The sequence below is a fragment of the Alligator sinensis genome, unplaced genomic scaffold (genome assembly GCF_000455745.1).
Source record: "Alligator sinensis unplaced genomic scaffold, ASM45574v1 scaffold1000_1, whole genome shotgun sequence".
Taxonomy (NCBI): Eukaryota; Metazoa; Chordata; order Crocodylia; family Alligatoridae; genus Alligator; species Alligator sinensis.
In genome coordinates this window covers 976,751-996,314 of record NW_005842478.1, presented here as the reverse complement: position 1 = coordinate 996,314, position 19,564 = coordinate 976,751, and the positions used below count along the sequence as shown (strand labels likewise).

The 19,564-nt window shown below is 40.4% G+C and overlaps 1 protein-coding gene across 6 annotated transcripts in view; it reads left to right on the top strand.

Moving 5' to 3' along the window:
* Window positions 1–19,564, top strand: part of NUP93 (nucleoporin 93) — a 153,656-nt gene that overhangs the window by 93,226 nt on the left and 40,866 nt on the right. For all 6 annotated transcript variants that reach the window (XM_006031033.3, XM_025212692.1, XM_006031030.3 and 3 more), the window contains exons 4-5: window positions 13,363–13,425; window positions 19,018–19,146. In XM_006031033.3, coding sequence (XP_006031095.1) covers window positions 13,363–13,425; window positions 19,018–19,146 — 192 coding nt within the window. The remainder of the gene's footprint in view (window positions 1–13,362; window positions 13,426–19,017; window positions 19,147–19,564) is intronic.

Here is a 19,564-nt window from a genome sequence, read left to right as displayed (position 1 = left end):
AGCAGGAATTTATTCACTATATGCTTTTTCACCCAGCATTACATTATTATTTTTACAATTATCATTTAAAATGAGTATATAACAGACACATTTCATAGACTTCTCTTTTTTAATTGTAACGATTGGTAGTTAATAATTCATAAGTCATTTAAATAATTAAGCTTATGAAATGTATCGGTATAGTGCTATGAAAACACCATTTTTAAAGATCAGGAGATATTTAAATTCAGCATTTAAAGATCATGACATATTTTAACTATTTAACAAATAGCATTCTTTCTAGCGTGTAAAAAGGATTTCTCTAGTTTTTCCCCCCCCAAGGGAAATGCTGCCATATTGGAAACACCTATTTTGTTAGCTAAGTAACTGATTATTTTAACATATTTTGACATGACGGACTAATTGGTCCAGGTTTATTTTCTTTCTTTTGTGGATGTTGTGTCAATATATCTTACATGCTTATTTAAATGAGTGCATAACTTTAAATCTATTATTTTTGTTCCTCCCCTTCCAATACAATTGTGCATGAATAATACTTTTTAATGCTTATCATTTTTCAAACTGAAATAAACATGACTTTTTCCCTCTTTCTCTGTAGCTTTGTTTGGCTGATCAGAGTGTGAGCAAAATAAAGTAGATTCTACTTTTGAAAGGCTTTTTTCTGTGTATGGGTTTTTCATAAAGACTTCAAATTGCCATGAAAATGTTACAGTAAACCCCATTGTGAAAGTGCTGCAGTAACTAAACCCACCCATGCTCTTGTACAGTATGTACATCCTGGTTTAACTTGGCTATCATATTTACAGTGCTGGCAGTATTTTGAAGTCACTGTGAACCAGGTGTTGTCCCTCAGTCATTGGGCGTTTCTTAACACAGACACTAAGCACTTGAAATAAATAGAGGGTGGAAGCTTTTTCTTTCAGCCCTTTTCTTGAAGCAGAAAGATTATTAGAACTGCCAAGGCATATGCAAGAGCCAGGTATTTGCAGGTTTTCTGCCTTGAGATGAGAACACAGTATTTGGAATCATTCAGTTTAATTTTGTTTGAGAACAGAAGAGGTAGCTTAGTGCTTTGACACCAGATTTGAAGGGGATGAGAGGTGGAAAGAAGAAAAAGCTTTTCGTTAGGTTGTACATAAACAGGTCAAAATTTAAGGATTTTTAAAATTGTAGAAGAATATATATACAAATACCAATCAGTAACACAATCAGTTTGTAAAAAGCTGCAAAGACATGTATTTCCACATATGAGGGCTATATGCTAAAATAAGTAGGCAGATAGATTATCCTAAAAGGAAATAGCATCAGTAGTGGTGATTGTGAGTAGTTGGGATTTGAGAATGAGGGACTGCATTAAAATATGGGGAATGGGGTAGATGGGATTAGTTATGTGCTAATTACTGGGGTTTTTTTTTAATATACTGTTAATCATGAGAGTGTTCCAGGAAAAACCTGTTATAATCTGAGGATGGTAAATATGTTTTATTGGGAGGGAACATGGGCTTCTTAACTATATAAAAGAATAAAATAATTTTCCATATTCAATTTAAGGGAGCTGTTGTGTCTGACTCTATGTTAATGAAAACGCTAAGTAATTAGTCCAGCTGCAGATATCGTAAGGTTGTTACGATAACTCCTTTGTGCCTTTCTTCCTTTTCATGTTGCTTCCATTTTGAATGAGGTTTCTTAATGGTACCTGGAGAGAAATCTCTGCCTTTTTGGGAACGGGACACTCCCTTTGGTCCCCTTGCTTTATAAATTTGTCCTGCAGTGCTGACAGATTTCCAGTGACTAGTTTCTTACGAGACTCCTGAGCCAGCCATCGGTGCAGAGAATTGAGGCGTGGTCTGCAGGGGTAACAGTGAGATGTTCTTTCCTACCCCTTTAACATAAGGACGCATGGCACTAGCAGAAATTAAAAAAGTAGTACACATTTTATTTGTCACTAAATTATTTCACACTACAGGAGAGAGAGGTGAGAGCACACTGCTTATTCTCTAGAAAACGTTTGGTAACTACAGTATTAAAATGGCAGTGAAAGAAGTAATAAAATGGCGTCATCAGTAAAATTAATTTTGATGGCCTGATTTAAGATGTTCTGCTTGATTCGAGAAAAACATGCCTTCAGTAATAGGTACTGTATTGTAGTGCTAGTTATGACTAGCATTTTTTAAGGCAAGGCAAGAACAATGAATCATTTAAAGCTTTAAATACAATGCTGGGGTTAAATAAAGGAATGTTGTTGGAAGAAACCGGAAAGATGGATGGACCATCATGGAAAATCATTTCAGATAATCTATTATAACCACTATGTTGCTTCCTCCATTTATAATTGGCATCGTTATAGAGAATATACCTTAAACCCCAGTGTCTTTTGAGGGACCTCATAATTTCATTTATTTTAAGTGCAAAGTTCCTGGTTCCCGAGACCGACCAGAGTAGTGTTTTTATTTTCATTCTAGATTCTGTAGGGCATTGTGATTTCTGTAGCTGTTTAGTAAGGTTTCATTTTTTTTCTTTTTTTTAAATCAGGGTGCTAGTACAAGAATATTTATAAAACAGTAGAGATACAGTAGTTCATACTGATGGCTCTGAGCAAAACCTCAGTGCAAACTCAAAAAACCTTACTAAAAACAGATATTTGGTAGATTAGAAAACTGCTGAATGATGCACGATGAATGAAAGATATGATATTCTTTGACTAGATTAGTCACCCCCTCAACCTCTGGTGTATATGGTGCATTCACTTCTGTCTGGAGTGGATGCCATTGCTAATGGTGAAATGCTTTATACCTAGTCACTGCTCTCTCTTGCTGAGCCAGTCTGTCCAGAGGGGTTTATCCACAACACCAACACAACATGGTACTTAAACCAAAAATTCCAAATTGTAATTATTTGTTTTCACTAATATTAAAGCTCTGGATGAAATATTTTCAGGTACAGTGCACTCATGGGGGTAGCAAACTGAACTAGCTCAGTCATGCCGAATAATGTAATAATTTGCCACTGTACCTTAAACAGCTTACAAGATTCTGTCTACCTGCATTCTCCTATTCTGATTTTTCCCCTCTCTTTTCCTTTACTCTTCCTTTGTGTTCTTTCTCTTTCCTTCTTTCTCAGTTTGGTTCTTCTGTCCTTTGCCATGATACCCAAAAGATCAGGGTTATTAGTGACCTGAAATGCTGTTCATTTTTTCTATTTATTATTTAAACAGGCAAGAGAGTCTGTTGATGCTTTGTGGAACAAATAAGGCTTGGTCTCCATGCCAAAGAGCTTCCAGTTTAATCGTAGATGTGACACACCAAGTGAGAATATGCGGGTATCTAACAATGAAGAGGAGGAGTTGCAGAAATAAGGAGTCTAATGCTTGCAATTGTTTTGCATATAGTGTTGGTGATTATGGTGAACAGTTATGCATATGCCACCATTCTGCAGCTTTCATCCAGTGCGTCATTTAAAGGGACACCTTCCTGACCCTTAATGCATAAAAATGCAGGTACAAAAACATAGTATAAAAGCTGAAGCCAATAGCAATATTTTTGACTTTGAAGTAAATCCTACAGAAAAAAAATATAACAATATCAACCCCCGCACTGTGTGCAGTTCAAACACAGGGTGATTTAGAGCCTATCAATGCAATGGGCTAATTCACAAAAGCAAAACAGGATGTTTTTGGTTTCATTGCAATGCAGAGGGAAAAAGAAAGCAAACTGCATAAATGTCAGAAAATTAAATTCAAATTAAAATTTTTCTTTCAATTTTAATAGGTTTCTAGTAATATAGACACAGATTTATTTTGTTAACTATTATTTTTTGTAACTGGATAGCTGCTTTTTCAGTTTTTAAAATCTGTCCAGTTGTATCGTTGTTAAAACGCAGAAATAAAACGCACAATAAAACATACAAATTTCTATTGCGTACATAAAAATACGATTTTACAAAACACAGCACAGATAGATACTTTTCTATGAATTTCTATGGGCTTTCAGGGAAGAAACAATTTGTAAATAAAATTTTAAGAGACAGTGGGAGATTGTTGCATAGAAAGAAGTACACCGAGCAAAATGATATTGAATTAGAAAAAACCAAAATCAAGCTGAGACTCATTTCCCTATGCCACCAGTGATGATCTCTGCTTATACACAATCAGTATGAGCAATGCTGCATAGCAGGAATATAGTTATATTTTGTGACTGCAATGTAAGTGACTGATGCTATGTACCAGCAGGGAATAATACGAGAAGTATTTTCTAAACATTTTCTAGGAAATAGAGCTCTGCTGACTGCGTTTCATGGTAAATGTTGTTTATAGTCATTGTAAACACCTTTCACTTCCCTTAATGGCTGTGCACAGCAAATACATTTTTGAGAAATAACACTTGGACTCATATGGTACTACTTGATATCAGAAAACAGCATTAACTGAACTGCCAGTCTACTGAAAGGCGATCTTGTGGCTAACGCATTAAGATTTGCGCCTTGTGAAGTATTGTACCAGCTCTTGCTTTACCTTCCGCAGAAGGGTAAAGCAAGAATGAATCATATCAAGATCAAGATCATATCAAGATCCTTCTGGTGTTGGAAGGGACTAGAGGAGTGTGAAATATCTTTAGTTCTGTTAGCTCATGTCTGTGAGGTAAAACAGGTAACAGACTTTATCCACTTAGTGTGTTCATTTGTTTTCTTCCCTCAGGCCACCATGAACACAATTATGCTGGCCTGCCAATGATTCAAACCTGTCTACTTCATCTGTTGGATATATAGACTTAAATTTCTTCCCTGCCTACTTTCTTTGATGATCAAGAATAAGAAGAATGGTTGAACTGAACATGTATGTGTCTATTGTCTGCCCCTTCCAAATTTAGTGTGTTATAAAACACTACTACTTAATTGTGTGGAATGAAATTAGTTTTTGGCTGGTCTCAGTGTAATCCTTTATCCCTCATCTTTTATTTCCTTAAGGTCCTTATTACTCAGTGATCTATTTGTGCAGCATCCTTGTCACTTGCAATGGACACTTTTGTCTCTAAAATGTCTAGAGCTATCCCCGTCCTTTTTGCCTTGGGACTTTTTTGTCAAGCCTTTATTTAGAATCAATGAACGATGGAAGCAGAGAGTTCTCTTGCCAATCCTAGGTTCCTCTATCAGTCCCTTATATGGTGATCTCTTGTGTTTGGCCCACCATTGACCCTGTGGGCCAAATTTGCATAAACCACTGTCTAGCTTTTTAGGCATGGCTAACCATAGGAACAGCGATTGAATTCAGATATCTGACTACCTGAGTTGTGTACACAAATACTGCTTGTGTTTAAAAACACCAAGTGAATAGAAGCTGATTGTGCTTGTAATTGATAAAGGGTGCTACAAGGGTGCTAAATGGCACACTTTGAAATTTCAAATAATCCTTTGACATTTGGAACGATATTTAGCTAAAGTCAGTATTAGCAAAATAGCCCAAAAAAGTCTTTCTTTCTAGGAAACTCCCCCATTTCCACCAAGATGAGCGCCATTCATTGCTCTTATTCTCGCAGACAGTGTCTGTCAGGGGAAAACATTGTCCATTTCCATTTGGACAAATAGATATGGACAATAGTCTCAGCAAGAGCCAAAATAGACTAAGCAAGAGCCAAAGAGCATGCAGTATCTGGCCCTGCTCCATAGCAGAGAGATGATTGCAAGAGGATCTGCCAACTTCAAGAGAAAAAGATTTAAGTAAAAGTGTCACTGCAACAGAGCTTTGGGTAGCTAGATGTGGTAGGAAGATTACTTAAGAAACTGCATTACCGGCATGGACCCAGTTACCCAAAATGGTGAGATTAGCTAATCTAATAAAATGTTTGGCATAGAGCAGTTTGACTGTAAAGCATTTACTTTGTGGCTGCCTGTTTAACACAGCTTAAAGGCTTCATATAAAATTGGGCCTTTTGTTAATGAAGAGAGTGGACATCTTGCTCCAACCTGATGATGGAATTTAAAGCAAAGAGCTGCAACCTGCTGCTTTCATGATGCATGCAGCTTTCCAGAGTGGTCTCACTGGGAGATGGCACGTGCCTCCTCTTAGTTTTGCAAATGCATGCTGCCACCTGCTGAGCATGAACAGTTAGTTCTCTGCATAAGTATCAAGCAGGAAGTCTAAAAATTGTAGGACTGTTTCTATGCCATTTCTCTTTCTAGTATTTTGTTTTAGGAATAGTTTCTTTTCTTCTTTTGGTAGTGAATTAATGTGTGATTCCTGTTACTCTGTAAAATTTGACTTGCCTGAAGCAAAAAGGGGTGTGTGTGTGTGTGTGTGTGTGTGTGTGTGTGTGTGTGTGTGTGTTTCTACAAGGCAAGTAAAATATCTTTAGGCCCATTCCCTCCCCACAGTCAACATGCTTGGAGCTCATGCCAGGATTGATCAACTTGCATGCCTTAATTTGTCTGAAAAAGTAGGCACTGCAAAGCATTTAGCAATCTCTGACTTTCCGTTTAAAATGAATTAAATATGCCCCATGATCACATGGTACTTTCAGTATTCATTGGCAGAAGGAAGGAAAATGTTAGCCAACCTCTAAGAACGTAGCCAGTGGAGCAATAAATCTCTCCTAAGCTATGAATTTGAATTTATCAGTGCAGCATTCTGTACATCTGTTATTGATCTTCACATTTTGCTCCATTAAACTTCCACTAGTTTACCCATTTCAGTGTCCTATGATACCAAGTAGCTGATTTCTGAGCCTTGGGGAAATCTGAATACTTCTGATTCTCTCTCTTCCCTTTTTTTAAGTTCAATCAATAATGGAAATATCATCCCACTTCAGAAATTCCTCCAGGATTTCCCAGCATAAACATAGTGACAGGGAGCTAACTGTTTATTTGCTATTTGACAAGGTCAGCTGCTTTCTCAAATGACACCAGCTTTCCATTCTTCCAAACCTTGAAGTGATAACTTCATCCTTCACTTTTATTGCATATTCCCTTTTTTCTTCTTTTCGAATTTTGCGGAAGAAGAGTTCTCCTCTTTCTTGGCTTACTTGAGCTTTCCAAGTTATCCGCTGATAACAGGGTCACACTGATCATCCATTTATTACATGCATGCAAATTCCATTGGACTTCTAAGGCACATTATTTCTTACTTCTGCATTGGGAGCCTCTGTGAAGAAGGACTTTTGGGTACTTTGGCCTGCCCCGTCACAGTTTTGCCATCTAAGGTTTCTTATTAGGCAAACAAATTGCATAAAGATGGTTGGATCATTCATTTCAGACCACAGGTCCTTGGTTGATAGCTACCTTGCTACTTTTGAGTACCATGTAGACCCCTTTCACAGGCCCGAACTTTTATACAGAGACTACTTAACTAAAATGCATTTGGTTCTGAAATCTGCACAAACTTAAGTTTCCTGTTCTGCTGCTTTATCTACAACAGTGTGAAAAGTCTCACGGTATTTGCAAGCACTTCTAAAAGTTGCGTGGTCTGAAAAAATGCAGGAAGAGTCTAAACAAACCCACCCACTATACTGGCTACATCTTGTCTTCTTCAGAGGCCTAGAATTACTTTGAGGGGCGTGGCCATACCATTTATGTCTCCATGTCTCTCTCTCACACAGACAGCTAGCAAGCATTTCATACAGGTATTGGCCTAATCAGTAATAAGGATAGAAAATCTGTGGTATACAGTATGGGCTCTTACTCCGTCAGCTAGCTTCATGGAGTTTTGCTGTATTTGTCACAGTCTGGAAACATGGAATTCTTGAAAGTAAAGCCCATGACAGGGTGTCTCAACACTAGAAGGAGCATATGCAATTGGGGAAACTGTTTCTTAACCAAGTCAAACATTTCTGTATGAAAATAATTATAATAAACAAGGTGCTTCATCTGGAGTTGTTTTCAGTTCTTATAGATAGAAAAAATGATTCTGGAGTTCAGTATATAATCTTCTCTACCATTTACTTGAAGAAATTATGATGTACTGGAAATGCAGTCATTTCAAGAAGATATGATTGGTCGAAGAGCTACTGGATTTTGTAGAAAGTGAGCCCAGATTTATTTACTTTGTTATTTTCTCCTTTCTTTCCCTGCCAGTGAGACAGTAAGCATCGTTGTCACATACAGGGCCTCAGTACAACATTTGGTGACATTTGCTTTCTCCGACAGCTTGAATACTAAGAGCTAGTATTAAAAGTACAGTCTGTCTGATGGAAGTAATTAAGATACTTCCATCCTCCAGAAGAGAGTCTACTAATCTCATTTACTGCAGCAAATGGGAAAGATTCTCAATCCTCTCAAAAGGAGATTGTTGCCACATGGATGCCCTTTGTCAACAGTAATGAATTAGTTACTGTAGCACTTTTATTTCTGGATTTCAAACAAGACTAGAAAGGTGCCAATTTCAGTCATTTCAGCCTTTTTGTCAGGCAGTGAATGCAATAAGATCAGCAAATGTCAAATGAACTCAAGCCTTGTGAAAGCAGTCAGATAGCACAGATGTTCAAGTATTGTTTCTTCTTGGAGTTCTAGGTGTAGGTTTTTTTTAGTTTTGTGAGGTTTTTTTGTTATTGGCTATTTAAAAATAACACTTTACAATGTCTTCCTCCTAGAGGATGAAACTTGCAAACCATTTTTTTTCTCTGGGATATAAAAAATATCGTACTGGCAATATTGTCAGTTGTGACAGCTTAATATACCTAGGAAAATAATCAGCATCATTTAGACTAGAGATCACTTTTCTCAACAGTCTTATATTACCTTGAAATACAACTTTTTAGGAACATCATTTATTTTATGATAGGAAACCAGTTTTATGGGGTAATGTCCTTCTGAAGCTGGATTACTGCAGTACCACCCACTGTTACTAAGGTTGTCTGATGCATGGGCTGGGCTTTTGGGATCAGAAACAGGACTTTTCTTGCATTTGCCCCTCTAAGCTTCTCTGAAAAGGCTGAACATAGTAAGTCAAGCTTTTGGGGAATGAGTTGAATAGCCCACTGCTCTAGACTCCAGAAGGAATTCAACGTTCCCGAGTTTCCCATTTATTTTCCGTGAGACTTGAAACCCATTGACAGAGTATCTTACCCCCTTTCATTGCAGGTTCACCTAGAGCAGTTGGGACCAACCTTTCTGGCAGGTATGTCACAAATTAAGCCTGTGCCCTCCCTGAATACCACTCCAATGCCCTTCCTCTGCTTTCTGCTTCCTGCCCTATATGTTGCAAGCCCCACACACAGACTGCCCTTGCCACTTACAGCACACATGCCACTCATTGGCTACCCCAATCTAGCAGATGGTGACACCCTATGAAGTAGTTAGTAGAGATTTTACTCCAGGCCTGTTGGACCTATACATTTAAATTCATAGATTTATAGGACAAAGTAGACTACTGTGATCATCTGCTCTGCCCTCCTGCATGACACAGGCCATAGACACTCATCTACCAAGCCCTGCATCTGGTCTATACCTTTAGCTGAGCTAGAACATCCCTCTCTCTCTCTCTCTCACTCACTCACTCTCTCTCAGGATACCTAGTCTTTGAATGGTTGAAAGATCTATCACCAGATTGTTCCAATGCTTAATTATCCTTGCTGTTAAAAACTTGTACCATTTATGTCTCAGCTAAGTGCATGAGCAACCTTCACACCTCTGCTGTTGTGTTCCCAGTGGCAATCTTCTGAGCAAGCGGCGATATCTCATTTTGCCTGCAGCATAGTAACCACTTTCTCTTGTGAAATCAGTGACCTCCTCCTTTCTGCTGCTGATGGATGTTCTCTGTGGAGTTAAAAAAAAAAAAAAAAAAATCTAGTGAAGGCCCTAGACATCTCAGAATTTACGCAGGTGTAGAGACAAGAATGAGGTTAAGCTCACTAAGGTCAGGAGTACATATTTCTCCATTATGTAATGATACAGATGCTTCTGCCATACTGAGAGCCCGTTCCTCACAGGGGAAATAAATAACATTATCAAGCCTGACAAGTTTTGCACCTTTGGCACCTACCGCTTTCATCCCACCCCAACGTCTGGAGCTGTGGGTCTTCGAGGTAGTGGTTTCTATTTAATGGCAATTGCCTATATTAGGGATGGAATAGTAGAGCAGTTAAGCTGTGCCTCCAGAACTGTAGCAAGACATCAAAGGCTGCTTCCTGTTGACTCGCCTGTAATGGGATACCTGATCATCATTCAGGTTGGCAAGTCGAGAGCAGCCAGATGTGAGGCTATCACCTTGTTTTCTTGGTTGCAGAAGCTAGTATACTTTAACTACACTAGCCTAATGAGTCATTAAGCTTGGGTGGACCTTGGGATTTTTTATATTCTGTGGTACAGCTGGCATGTGCTATTTGTAACATCAGCATCGTCCTCGGGACTTGTCCTCTTGTGTATGTTGAACAAAGAGATATTAAAGGCCCTACCTTGTTGAGACATGCAGTACTGCTCTGAAGACAAAAACAACTTTCATAAATCAGAGAGAGAGAAGCTCCTTGTCAACTCCATCCTTCACTGCCTTGCCAATATCTGTCAAAGATTCCATCCTCCCTCAATTGATAGGCAATTGGGGCAGTCACTGTCTTGGTGACAGCTGTAGTAAGAGTTGATCCCTAGTCTTCCTCTTCAAAACCAACATAAAAATGTCTTGTTTAACTTTATTTTCTAAACTGTGTCCTTCTTTAGTGCTTAATTTAAAACAATAAAGGCAAAACATTTATCTCCTCTATTGACTTTTTATGCATGAGAGAGTATATGATGGTGCTTTATATGCTTAGCACATACATGATAGAGATCCTGCTAAACTAATTATATATACTCGACAAAATTTCAGGATGGGTATTGTTTAATTGGAACTAAAAGGTTTGGGTTGCCATTCTGATTATGCATGTAATGTCTTAACATATTTTAACTGCAATACATAAATCTGTTACACTGTGGTTGCATGTATCTATGTATTGCTGTAGACCTGAAGAACAAGTATGTGGCTTGCATGCAGATCGGCCAAAGCTAGTCCCACAGTTTGCTTTTTTCTTCTTTTTTTAAAGAAAGAACATCAAAATAACCTGTAACTAAAAATGAAGGCTCTTGTGGCATAGTGGATATCTGTCTTGTGCATTACATTGACACAGCTTTTGCTTATATGGAGCATGGAACAATTGCCTTTCCTTAAGACTTTGAAATCTCCATGAAGTAGAGTGCTTTTTTATCCCAGGAGAGTTGCTGAGAGTTGTGGAAATTTAACATTCCCTATATCTCTCAGCATCAACTTGGGAATTAGGATTAATAAATCTAGACCAGTGATGCACAACCTTGAGTGCAATGGAGATGTTCTCATGGGCCTCATGCTGGCCCGACCCTGTGCCAGCCCAGCTTGCCTATGGAACAACTCTAGCCACATATCAGTAAGATCTAGAGGGCAGGGCCACGTCATTCATCTTGCATGGCTCCCCACAGGTCTGGAAATTTGTCAGCAAGGAAGCAACAATTAATATTGCCACCATTTCCCTGCTGTCAAATTTCTAGACCCACAGGGAACCCTGCAGGCCAAAGGTTGAGCACCACTACTCTAAAGCAGTGATTCTCAACCAAGGTGCCGTGGCACCCTGGAGCTCTTTTCAAGGGTGCCATGGGGTGCCACACAATTGTAGCACTGTTAGGTGTGCAACCATGATTCACAGGATAAACCCAGAGACTTCAAACAGGAATCGTTACTGTTAAAGGCATTCTGATCTGTTGTGGTCTTTCTGAGGTCTTTGCAACAGAAGAATTGTTCTGTTCTTTCTCTTTCTTTCTGTTTGAAAAAAAAAGAAAGTGAAAACTAGGAACTGGCATTTTGTAAGGGGGTACTTTGGGTCAATTGAGGGGTGCCGCAAGTTTACTGGAGGGGGGGGGAGGTGCTTTGTAAAAGAGGTTGAGAATCTCTGCACTATATCAAGGGCCAAATCCGGCCTGTGGGACAAATCCAAATATATTAATTTAGCATCAAAGGTATGAAATGTAGATTACTACAGCAGTAATGCTTAACCTCCAGCCCAGGGGTGGGCAGTTATTTTTGCTGGAGGGCTGCTGAGCTTTGGTAGGCTGTTGAGGGCTGCAAGAGTTGCCCTGCCCCTTGGCAGGTGCCCCGCCCTCTGGTTGCCATTTTGGGACTGGAAGTCCCACCCCCTAACACCCTGACCTTTCCCACGGGAAGTCCCTTCCCTTGCCCTGGAAGTACTCCTTTTGGGAAGGAGGGTGCTGCCATCTTGAAACCAGAAGAAAAACCAAATCATATACTAAAAAATCAAACATCTACTATAATTTAATTTTATTTAAAAAAAATAAATTGTTCTGATTTATGTTGTTTGCATAGTGTATCTAGAGGCAATTGCATAATAGCTCAAAATATAGTCTTACTCTTGTATATTTTGGGGAGGGTAAGGGGGTCTGCATGGAGGGTGGGGGTGTGCAGTGTGGGTATGGTGTGTAGCGGAGGGTTGTGTAGGGTGGGTGTATTTGGAGGGATGGGGGGGTATGGGAAGGTGTGTTCCATAACTGCAGAATTTTAATATGCTCCTATTTTAGCAGTCATTATGGTTGATAATTTCAAGGAAAATGAAGGGTTTTTTTAAGGCTTTACTAATAAGTTTGAATTCATGTCTTACAATAACAAATTCGGTTGCTTTAATAATTGGAGATGCATGGCAAAATTACAAAATATATATGCAAGTAGGTATACAGGACCACACAAAGCAATATGCACAGCATGGTATTGACTAACATGGTTTGAACCTTTTGCTAGTGCAAGTCAGTGCATTCCTTGTATGACTGGTTCGGGGGGAAGATATATAAATAAGAAATCTACATTTTTTTTAATCCACTTCTGTGTGCTGTGGGGAAAAAAGAAAGAGACTCTTTATAAAGTTTTTCTGTGTATTTTTCAAATGTTTAGCCATTTTGTCTTCAGCTGCTTTTTTAAGCTCTTATTCATGGTTTCTAGCTGGCCTGCAAGTACTCTCTCTTGCCTGGAGCTGCCAAGTCAAAACCTTTTTTACTTAGTAAGGGCCAACAATCTTATCTCACCTTATCACTCTAACAGGCTTTCATCCCAGTTCCCTCAAACGGAGAGCAAGAGGAAGCAGTTGCTGGGACACAGAGATAAAAAAGAATAGAAGCAGGACATTTCACTAGGATTTAATGCATATTAAAATAGGGGATTAATGTATTTTCATTTTCACATTGAGCTTTATGGGCATCTTACTGCACGTCTACTGAAGTAAAGTGACCTTTAAACTCCTCAGAGCGGATTGAGGAGAAAGCTGCCAGCTCTTCTCAAAGTTGAAAGAGCTGAGTACTACAATATGTATCTGATGTAAGTGCAAGACTGATTTTTTTTTCAACTGAAGCTGTATTTTTTCCTTTCCATAGGGATTCCTGAAGAATGAAAAAGATAATGCATTGCTGTCAGCTATTGAAGAGTCCAGGAAGAGGGTAAGTTGGAACGGAATATTTAAAGAAAAAATCTTGCAGGATGTTTCTACAAATTAAATGCTGTGTTTGGTAAACAGGCAGAATTTAAAAGCTCTTGATTCTTTCACAATATCTGGAATAATTATAAATAGCCATTTCTGCTTGCTCTATTGTTAAAATAAAAGCCGTATAGATAATCTTGAAAACTTGAAAGCCTTTGCACTACTAAGTTAGGTCTGAGAACAGAACAATTCTGTAAACAAATGGAGAAGACATTATGTGACAGGAGTTCTCTTTCTCATGCATACCTATTCGCACAGCCACCATGGTGCTCTGGACTGTAGAATTTCTCTATTAAAAGTGGCAACTTTGAGATGGGAGTTTTATTTATCCCTTTTTTGACTTTTGGAAATACTCCAGTCTTCGGGAGTTAAGAAGTGCCCTGAGGTTAAAGCAGAACCCATGAGAGTGATAACTTTCTGTAAAAGGGCAGTTCTCCATAAATTCACTACAATGGAATTCAAGTTTACATGAGTGTGTGCTGAATTGTGATATACTGCGAGTATTTGCAGTCAGTGCATAAGAAGGAACAATGTTATGAAATGTAACTATTTCTAAGTATCCTTCTTAAATGGTTTGTCTTTCTGGGTTAATTCTGCAGTTATGGTATGCAATAGTAAATTCCAGAATGATACTCACCGAACTGATTTGCAAAAATATTGTTGTTTGGTTTCTGCATACAACTATATACTTGGAGCCTCCATTTTAAAACTGAATTTATCATTCTTTGAAATGGTAAGATATAGCAGAAAAAGCATTTAAGCATTTTAAACTCCTATTTAATGATAAAGATAATGACATTCCACTAGAAATATGGAAATAGCTGGGTTATTCCTGAAATATAAGAATATTATAAAATAAGGGTAAAACCATCACACTTGAACTGTATGCGGGTGCCATGGTTAACTATTTGTCAAATGTCGCTGCTTTTTATCGAATCACTTACATTGAGTGTTTTTTTCCCATTTGACTGTGTCCTGACCCTGGCATAGTGGTATGAAAAAAATCTGTAGCCAATCAAAACATTTAATCACATGCCACAATACAATATTACATGTTTGAAAGAAAGATGGAAAGGGAAGAGAGTTGAGGATCTAATATAATGTCCTTTCTATTTGGAATAAATTAAGATATAAAGATATTTCCTCTCCTCATTTTTTGAGGCTACTTGTCATCATCACATTAATAATTAATAGGACTGCAGAAAAGCAACGTCTCTTCTGTATAAATAGTGAGCCAACTCATTTCCTTCCTGGAGTTTAAAAATTATATCTGAGGGGATATTGATTGATAAGTTATTAAAGGTAAACGATCTTTGTTTCCAATGAAAGTAGTTCTCTTTATATCTATGACTTGGAGAATGGCTGAGAGAACAGAGGTTCTGTGGTTGTTAAGGACTGATTTTTTGAGAGGAGCTGAACTTGAACTTGACATGGATTGTGGGTGTTCAGCATTTCTAGATCAGGGCTTTTATGACTGATCTCTGCTTTTTACAAAGGCATTGTTCTTGCAGCGTGCCTTGAATCCTTGCCTCCACTTCAGAATCCCACACTGGAGAGGCTCTGGCCAGTGCCAGGGTGGGCTTTGTTCAGAGTCTATTAACTGATCCTTCAAAATGGGATTTCATAGATTTCATAGACATTAGGGCTGGACGGGACCTTGGAAGATCGAGTCCTGTCCCAGGGGCAGGAAGTCAGCTGGGGTCATAGGATCCCAGCAAGAAAAACATCCAGGTTTCTCTTGAAGGCGTTCAAAGTAGGTGCTTGAACCACCTCCGACAGCAGGTCATTCCAGACCTTGGGGTCTCGGACAGTAAAGAAGTTCTTCCTTATGTCCAGCCTGAAACGGTCTTGCAGGAGTTTATAACCGTTCGACCTTGTAATCCTTTGGGGCGCTCTGGTGATCAAACGTTCCCCCAGGTCCTGGTGAATATCCCTTATAAACTTATAGGTGGCCATCAGGTCTCCCCTGAGCCTGCGCTTTTCCAGGCTGAAAAGTCCCATGGCTCTCAGCCTCTCGTCATAAGGTCTGTTTTCCTGACCTCTGATCATGCACGTGGCTCTCCTCTGGACTCTCTCAAGCTTCTCCACATCCTTTTAAAATTGTGAAGCCCAAAACTGGACGCAGTACTCCAGCTGCGGCCTCACCAAGGCTGAGTACAAGGGGAGAATGACATCCTGGGATTTGGTTGAGAAGCATCTGTGAATGCAAGCCAGCGTTTTGCTCGCTTTACTGGCTGCAGTGTCTCTTGGAGGCTCATGTTCATCTTGTGGTCAGTCCTAACCCCCAAGTCGCTCTCGTCCGTAGTGCTAGTCAGCGTAGCACTGCCAAGCCTATAGACATGCTGCAGGTTTTTCCTCCCAAGGTGGGAAACCTTGCATTTTTCGGTGTTAAACACCATCGGGGTCTTGTCTGCCCATTTACTGAGCCTGTCAAGGTCAGCCTGGATTACCCCCCTGTCCTCAGGTATGGATGCTTTACCCCAAACTTGGCTGGTCCGCTTCTGGCTCCAGTGTCCACATCATGAATGAAGAGGTTGAACAAAATAGGTCCAAGGACAGAGCCTTGAGGGACCCCACTGATCACAGGGCACCATGCCGATTGACTTCTGTCAACCACCACCCTCTGGTTTTGACCATACCCTCTGGGTCCAATCACAGAGCCAATTCCCTAGCCAGTGGATCATGGTGGACCTGAGGCCGCAGTTGGCCAGTTTTACCAAAAGGTGTTCATGAGATACCAGATCAAAGGCTTTTTTAAAGCCGAGATATATGACATCAATCTCTTCCCCCTTGTCCAGGTGATAGGTCACCCGGTCATAAAAGGAAATGAGATTGATCAAGCATGATCTTCCTGCAACAAACCCGTGCTGGCTGTTCCTCAGGGTGTTGCCATCAGTCAGTTCGTTAAGAATGGCCTCCTTGATGATTTTTTCTAAGACCTTCCCTGTGATAGAGGTCAGGCTGATGGGCCTATAGTTTGCCAGATCCACTTTCCTCCCTTTCTTGAAGAAAGGCACCACATTGGCCTTCTTCCAATCTTTGGTTACTTCACCAGAGTGCCAGGAGCTTTCGAAGATCCGTGTCAGGGGCTGAGCTATCTATGATGCTAGCCAGCTCCTTGAGTACTCTGGGGTGTAAATTATCAGGGCCGGCTGACTTGAAGGTGTCCAGTCTCTCAAGCTGTTCCTTCACAAGGTCAGCATTGATGGAGGGCAAGGAACCACCCTCGCTTAGGCGTCCCTGTCCTGTAATGAGCAGGGGCATCCCATGGGACTTGTGAAAGACTGACGAAAAGTACCCATTGAACAAGTTGGCTTTTTCCTGGGCATCAGTCATCAGTTCTCCCTTTTGGTTTAGCAGGGGTCCAATGTTGCCCTTGCTTTTCCTCCAGCTCCCCACACATCTAAAAAAGGACTTTTTATTGTCCTTGATACTTGTGGCCAGTTGGAGTTCCATGGCAGCCTTGGCTTTCCTGGTTTGCTCCCTGCAGTTCTGGACCAGGGCAGAGTATTCCTCCTTGGAGGTGAATCCCATCCTCCATCCTTTGTGGTCTGTCTTTTTAGATGCAGGAGGACCGCCAGTTCCCTGGAGAGCCGAGGGGGCTACTGTGCCCTCTTGCTGCCTTTCCTCTGAGATGGAATAGCCTTAGCTTGTGCATCTAGGATTGCTCCCTTGAGGAGCAACCACTGTTCCTGGACTCCGCTCCCTTTGGGGTCGTGGTCCCTTAGGGCCTCACTGACAAGTCTCAAGTCAGCCCTCCTGAAGTCGAGGACCTCTGACAGCTTTTTGGTGAATGATGAAGGTGATCAGCTTGTGGTCGCTGTCACCCAGCTTCCCTTCTATCGTTAGGTCGCTGATTAGATCGTCCCCGGTTGCCAGTACCAGGTCAAGCAGCACTTTGCCTTTTGTTTCTTGTTGGCTCGTAGGCTTCTTGAGTCAGATAGAGCTCATCCACGCACATGAGGAAGCTTTTGCAACTGTTCGGATTTGGCCAAGCGTTCTTCCCACAAGATGTCCAGGTTGTTGAAATCCCCCATGACAACCATGGACCAGGAGCGTGCAGCTTCAGCCAATTCCCTGGCGAACTCCTGGTCAATCTCTTGATTCTGGGAGGGAGGTCTCTAGTAGACTCCCACCATTGTATCTCCTGTGCCGTGTTCCCCACAGATTTTAACCCAGAGGGTCTCTAGTCATCCACCCTGGGTGCCGATGTCAGCTTGTAGGGATGCGTAGTTCTCTTTGACATGCTTCTATAGTATTTCCTAGCTGGCAAACAGGTGACCAAACTGAGCAACATTTTGTAATGAAGCATATCTTCAGACAGTTGATTTGAACACTGTCTCTTCACCCCCTGACTCCAAAAGGGGGTTAAATTAAGTCCCAGAGTGTCTCCTTTTATAGCTATCTGGCCCACAGTAGGGCAAGTGGTAGTGCTGATACCACTGACAGGGACAAAGGGTTTTAGATAATTGGTTAGATTTGTATTCCTGTCTATGGCTCAGTCCTGAGTAAGCTGGTTTAAGGTTTTCGTATTATTCCTTCAAATGTCAGCATTAGTGGGAGCAAGATCCATCATGCATGCCATCCTGTGCTGGGACTCCATCTCCTGTGAAGTTCGGGAGGTTGAACTAGATTTCAGTTTGCACAGGAATTTCTTTATGCTGGCTCTTTGCTATCTTCCCTCTCTCTTGCCAGTTGTCTTATGAGGAGGAGAGCACTCTGGTTTCACTAAGAGAAAAAAAATTACCATGAAGCAGAAGGACCTTGTGATGTGGAAATGTTCTTTGGAGAATTGCTAGGCTTCAACACATTGTCTCTCTCCTCTGTGTGCAAACTGGTTGTGGATCCCTGCCTCTGGCTCTGAAAGATTCTTCAGTAGCTGGTTTCATAGATGAGCAGGTTCCTTGAGCAATGAAGCAAGTTTGCATTCTTGCATTGTCTGCTAATCCGTTGGCCCTCAGAGCCCAGAATCTACCCAAGGGGCATAGATTCCTTTGTCAGTGTGTCAGTCTTTGAAATGGTGGGAGCATGAAGCCAGACCCCAAACTATTACTCCAAATTGTTACTCTTTATCTTCCACTTAATTATGCAGTCTAATTCAAAATGAAAAGCGAGTATAGTTAAGATTATAAGAATTATTTCTTGCAGGTTTGGCGATAGGAAAGGAAGTGCTCTTGGTACCATAAGTTTGTGTATAAATGCCACATCATCAATATTTCTTCTCCAGGCTTTTTGGCAACTGAAGCTGCAATGACACCAACTGGTAGAAGATGGGAGTTAGAAGAAACTCCCTGTGATGTATCTACAAGTTATAAAATAAACTCCAGATCATTGTGTGCGGTATCAACACTGTACAAAATTTTGAACAGGAGGTCCTTTTAAATGATTCACTGCCCCATGTTAGCTCTGGAGGACTCTCTTCAAGTTGCTTTATCTGGTTAATAAGTTTAGTAAAAGGCAGTCAGACTTTAAAATAAAACAAATAGGAGAAATGGTTTCTGGTTCCTGTGTTTCTGTGCATTCCTTAGCTGTTACTGTTGTCCCCTGACAGACTTTTGCTATGGCTGAAGAATACCATCGAGAATCTATGTTGGTTGAATGGGAACAGGTGAAACAAAGGATTCTTCATACGCTGCTTGCTTCAGGAGAAGATGCTCTTGACTTTACCCAGGAAAATGAGGTATTTCCGAACCTTGTTGAACAATATGTATATCTATATATAGTGTACAGCTAATCCACAGAGGTTGCTGAAGTTGGATCATTGCATCGATATGATTGTATATGAAAAGGAAAGTTGCAGTGAGTTGGTTCAGGTGAATTCTGAAGTGACTAGAACTGGAAGATGGGTCTGGCTAACAAAACTTCAAGCCCTTGTTATATCCAACAGAGCATCTATCACTTGAGCCAGTCACTATATTGTTAGTCACACTGACTCCTATCAGATCCATGCATTCAAGGGATGGGGAAGTACATTGGGGTGAACTTTGCCTTCCATTATACCCAGGCTTCCTTAGTGAACTTACTCTGACTGCCTACTATTTAGACTTTAGTCATATTGTGCACCTTTCTGCTATCATCCTGAACCAGCCTAGACATAC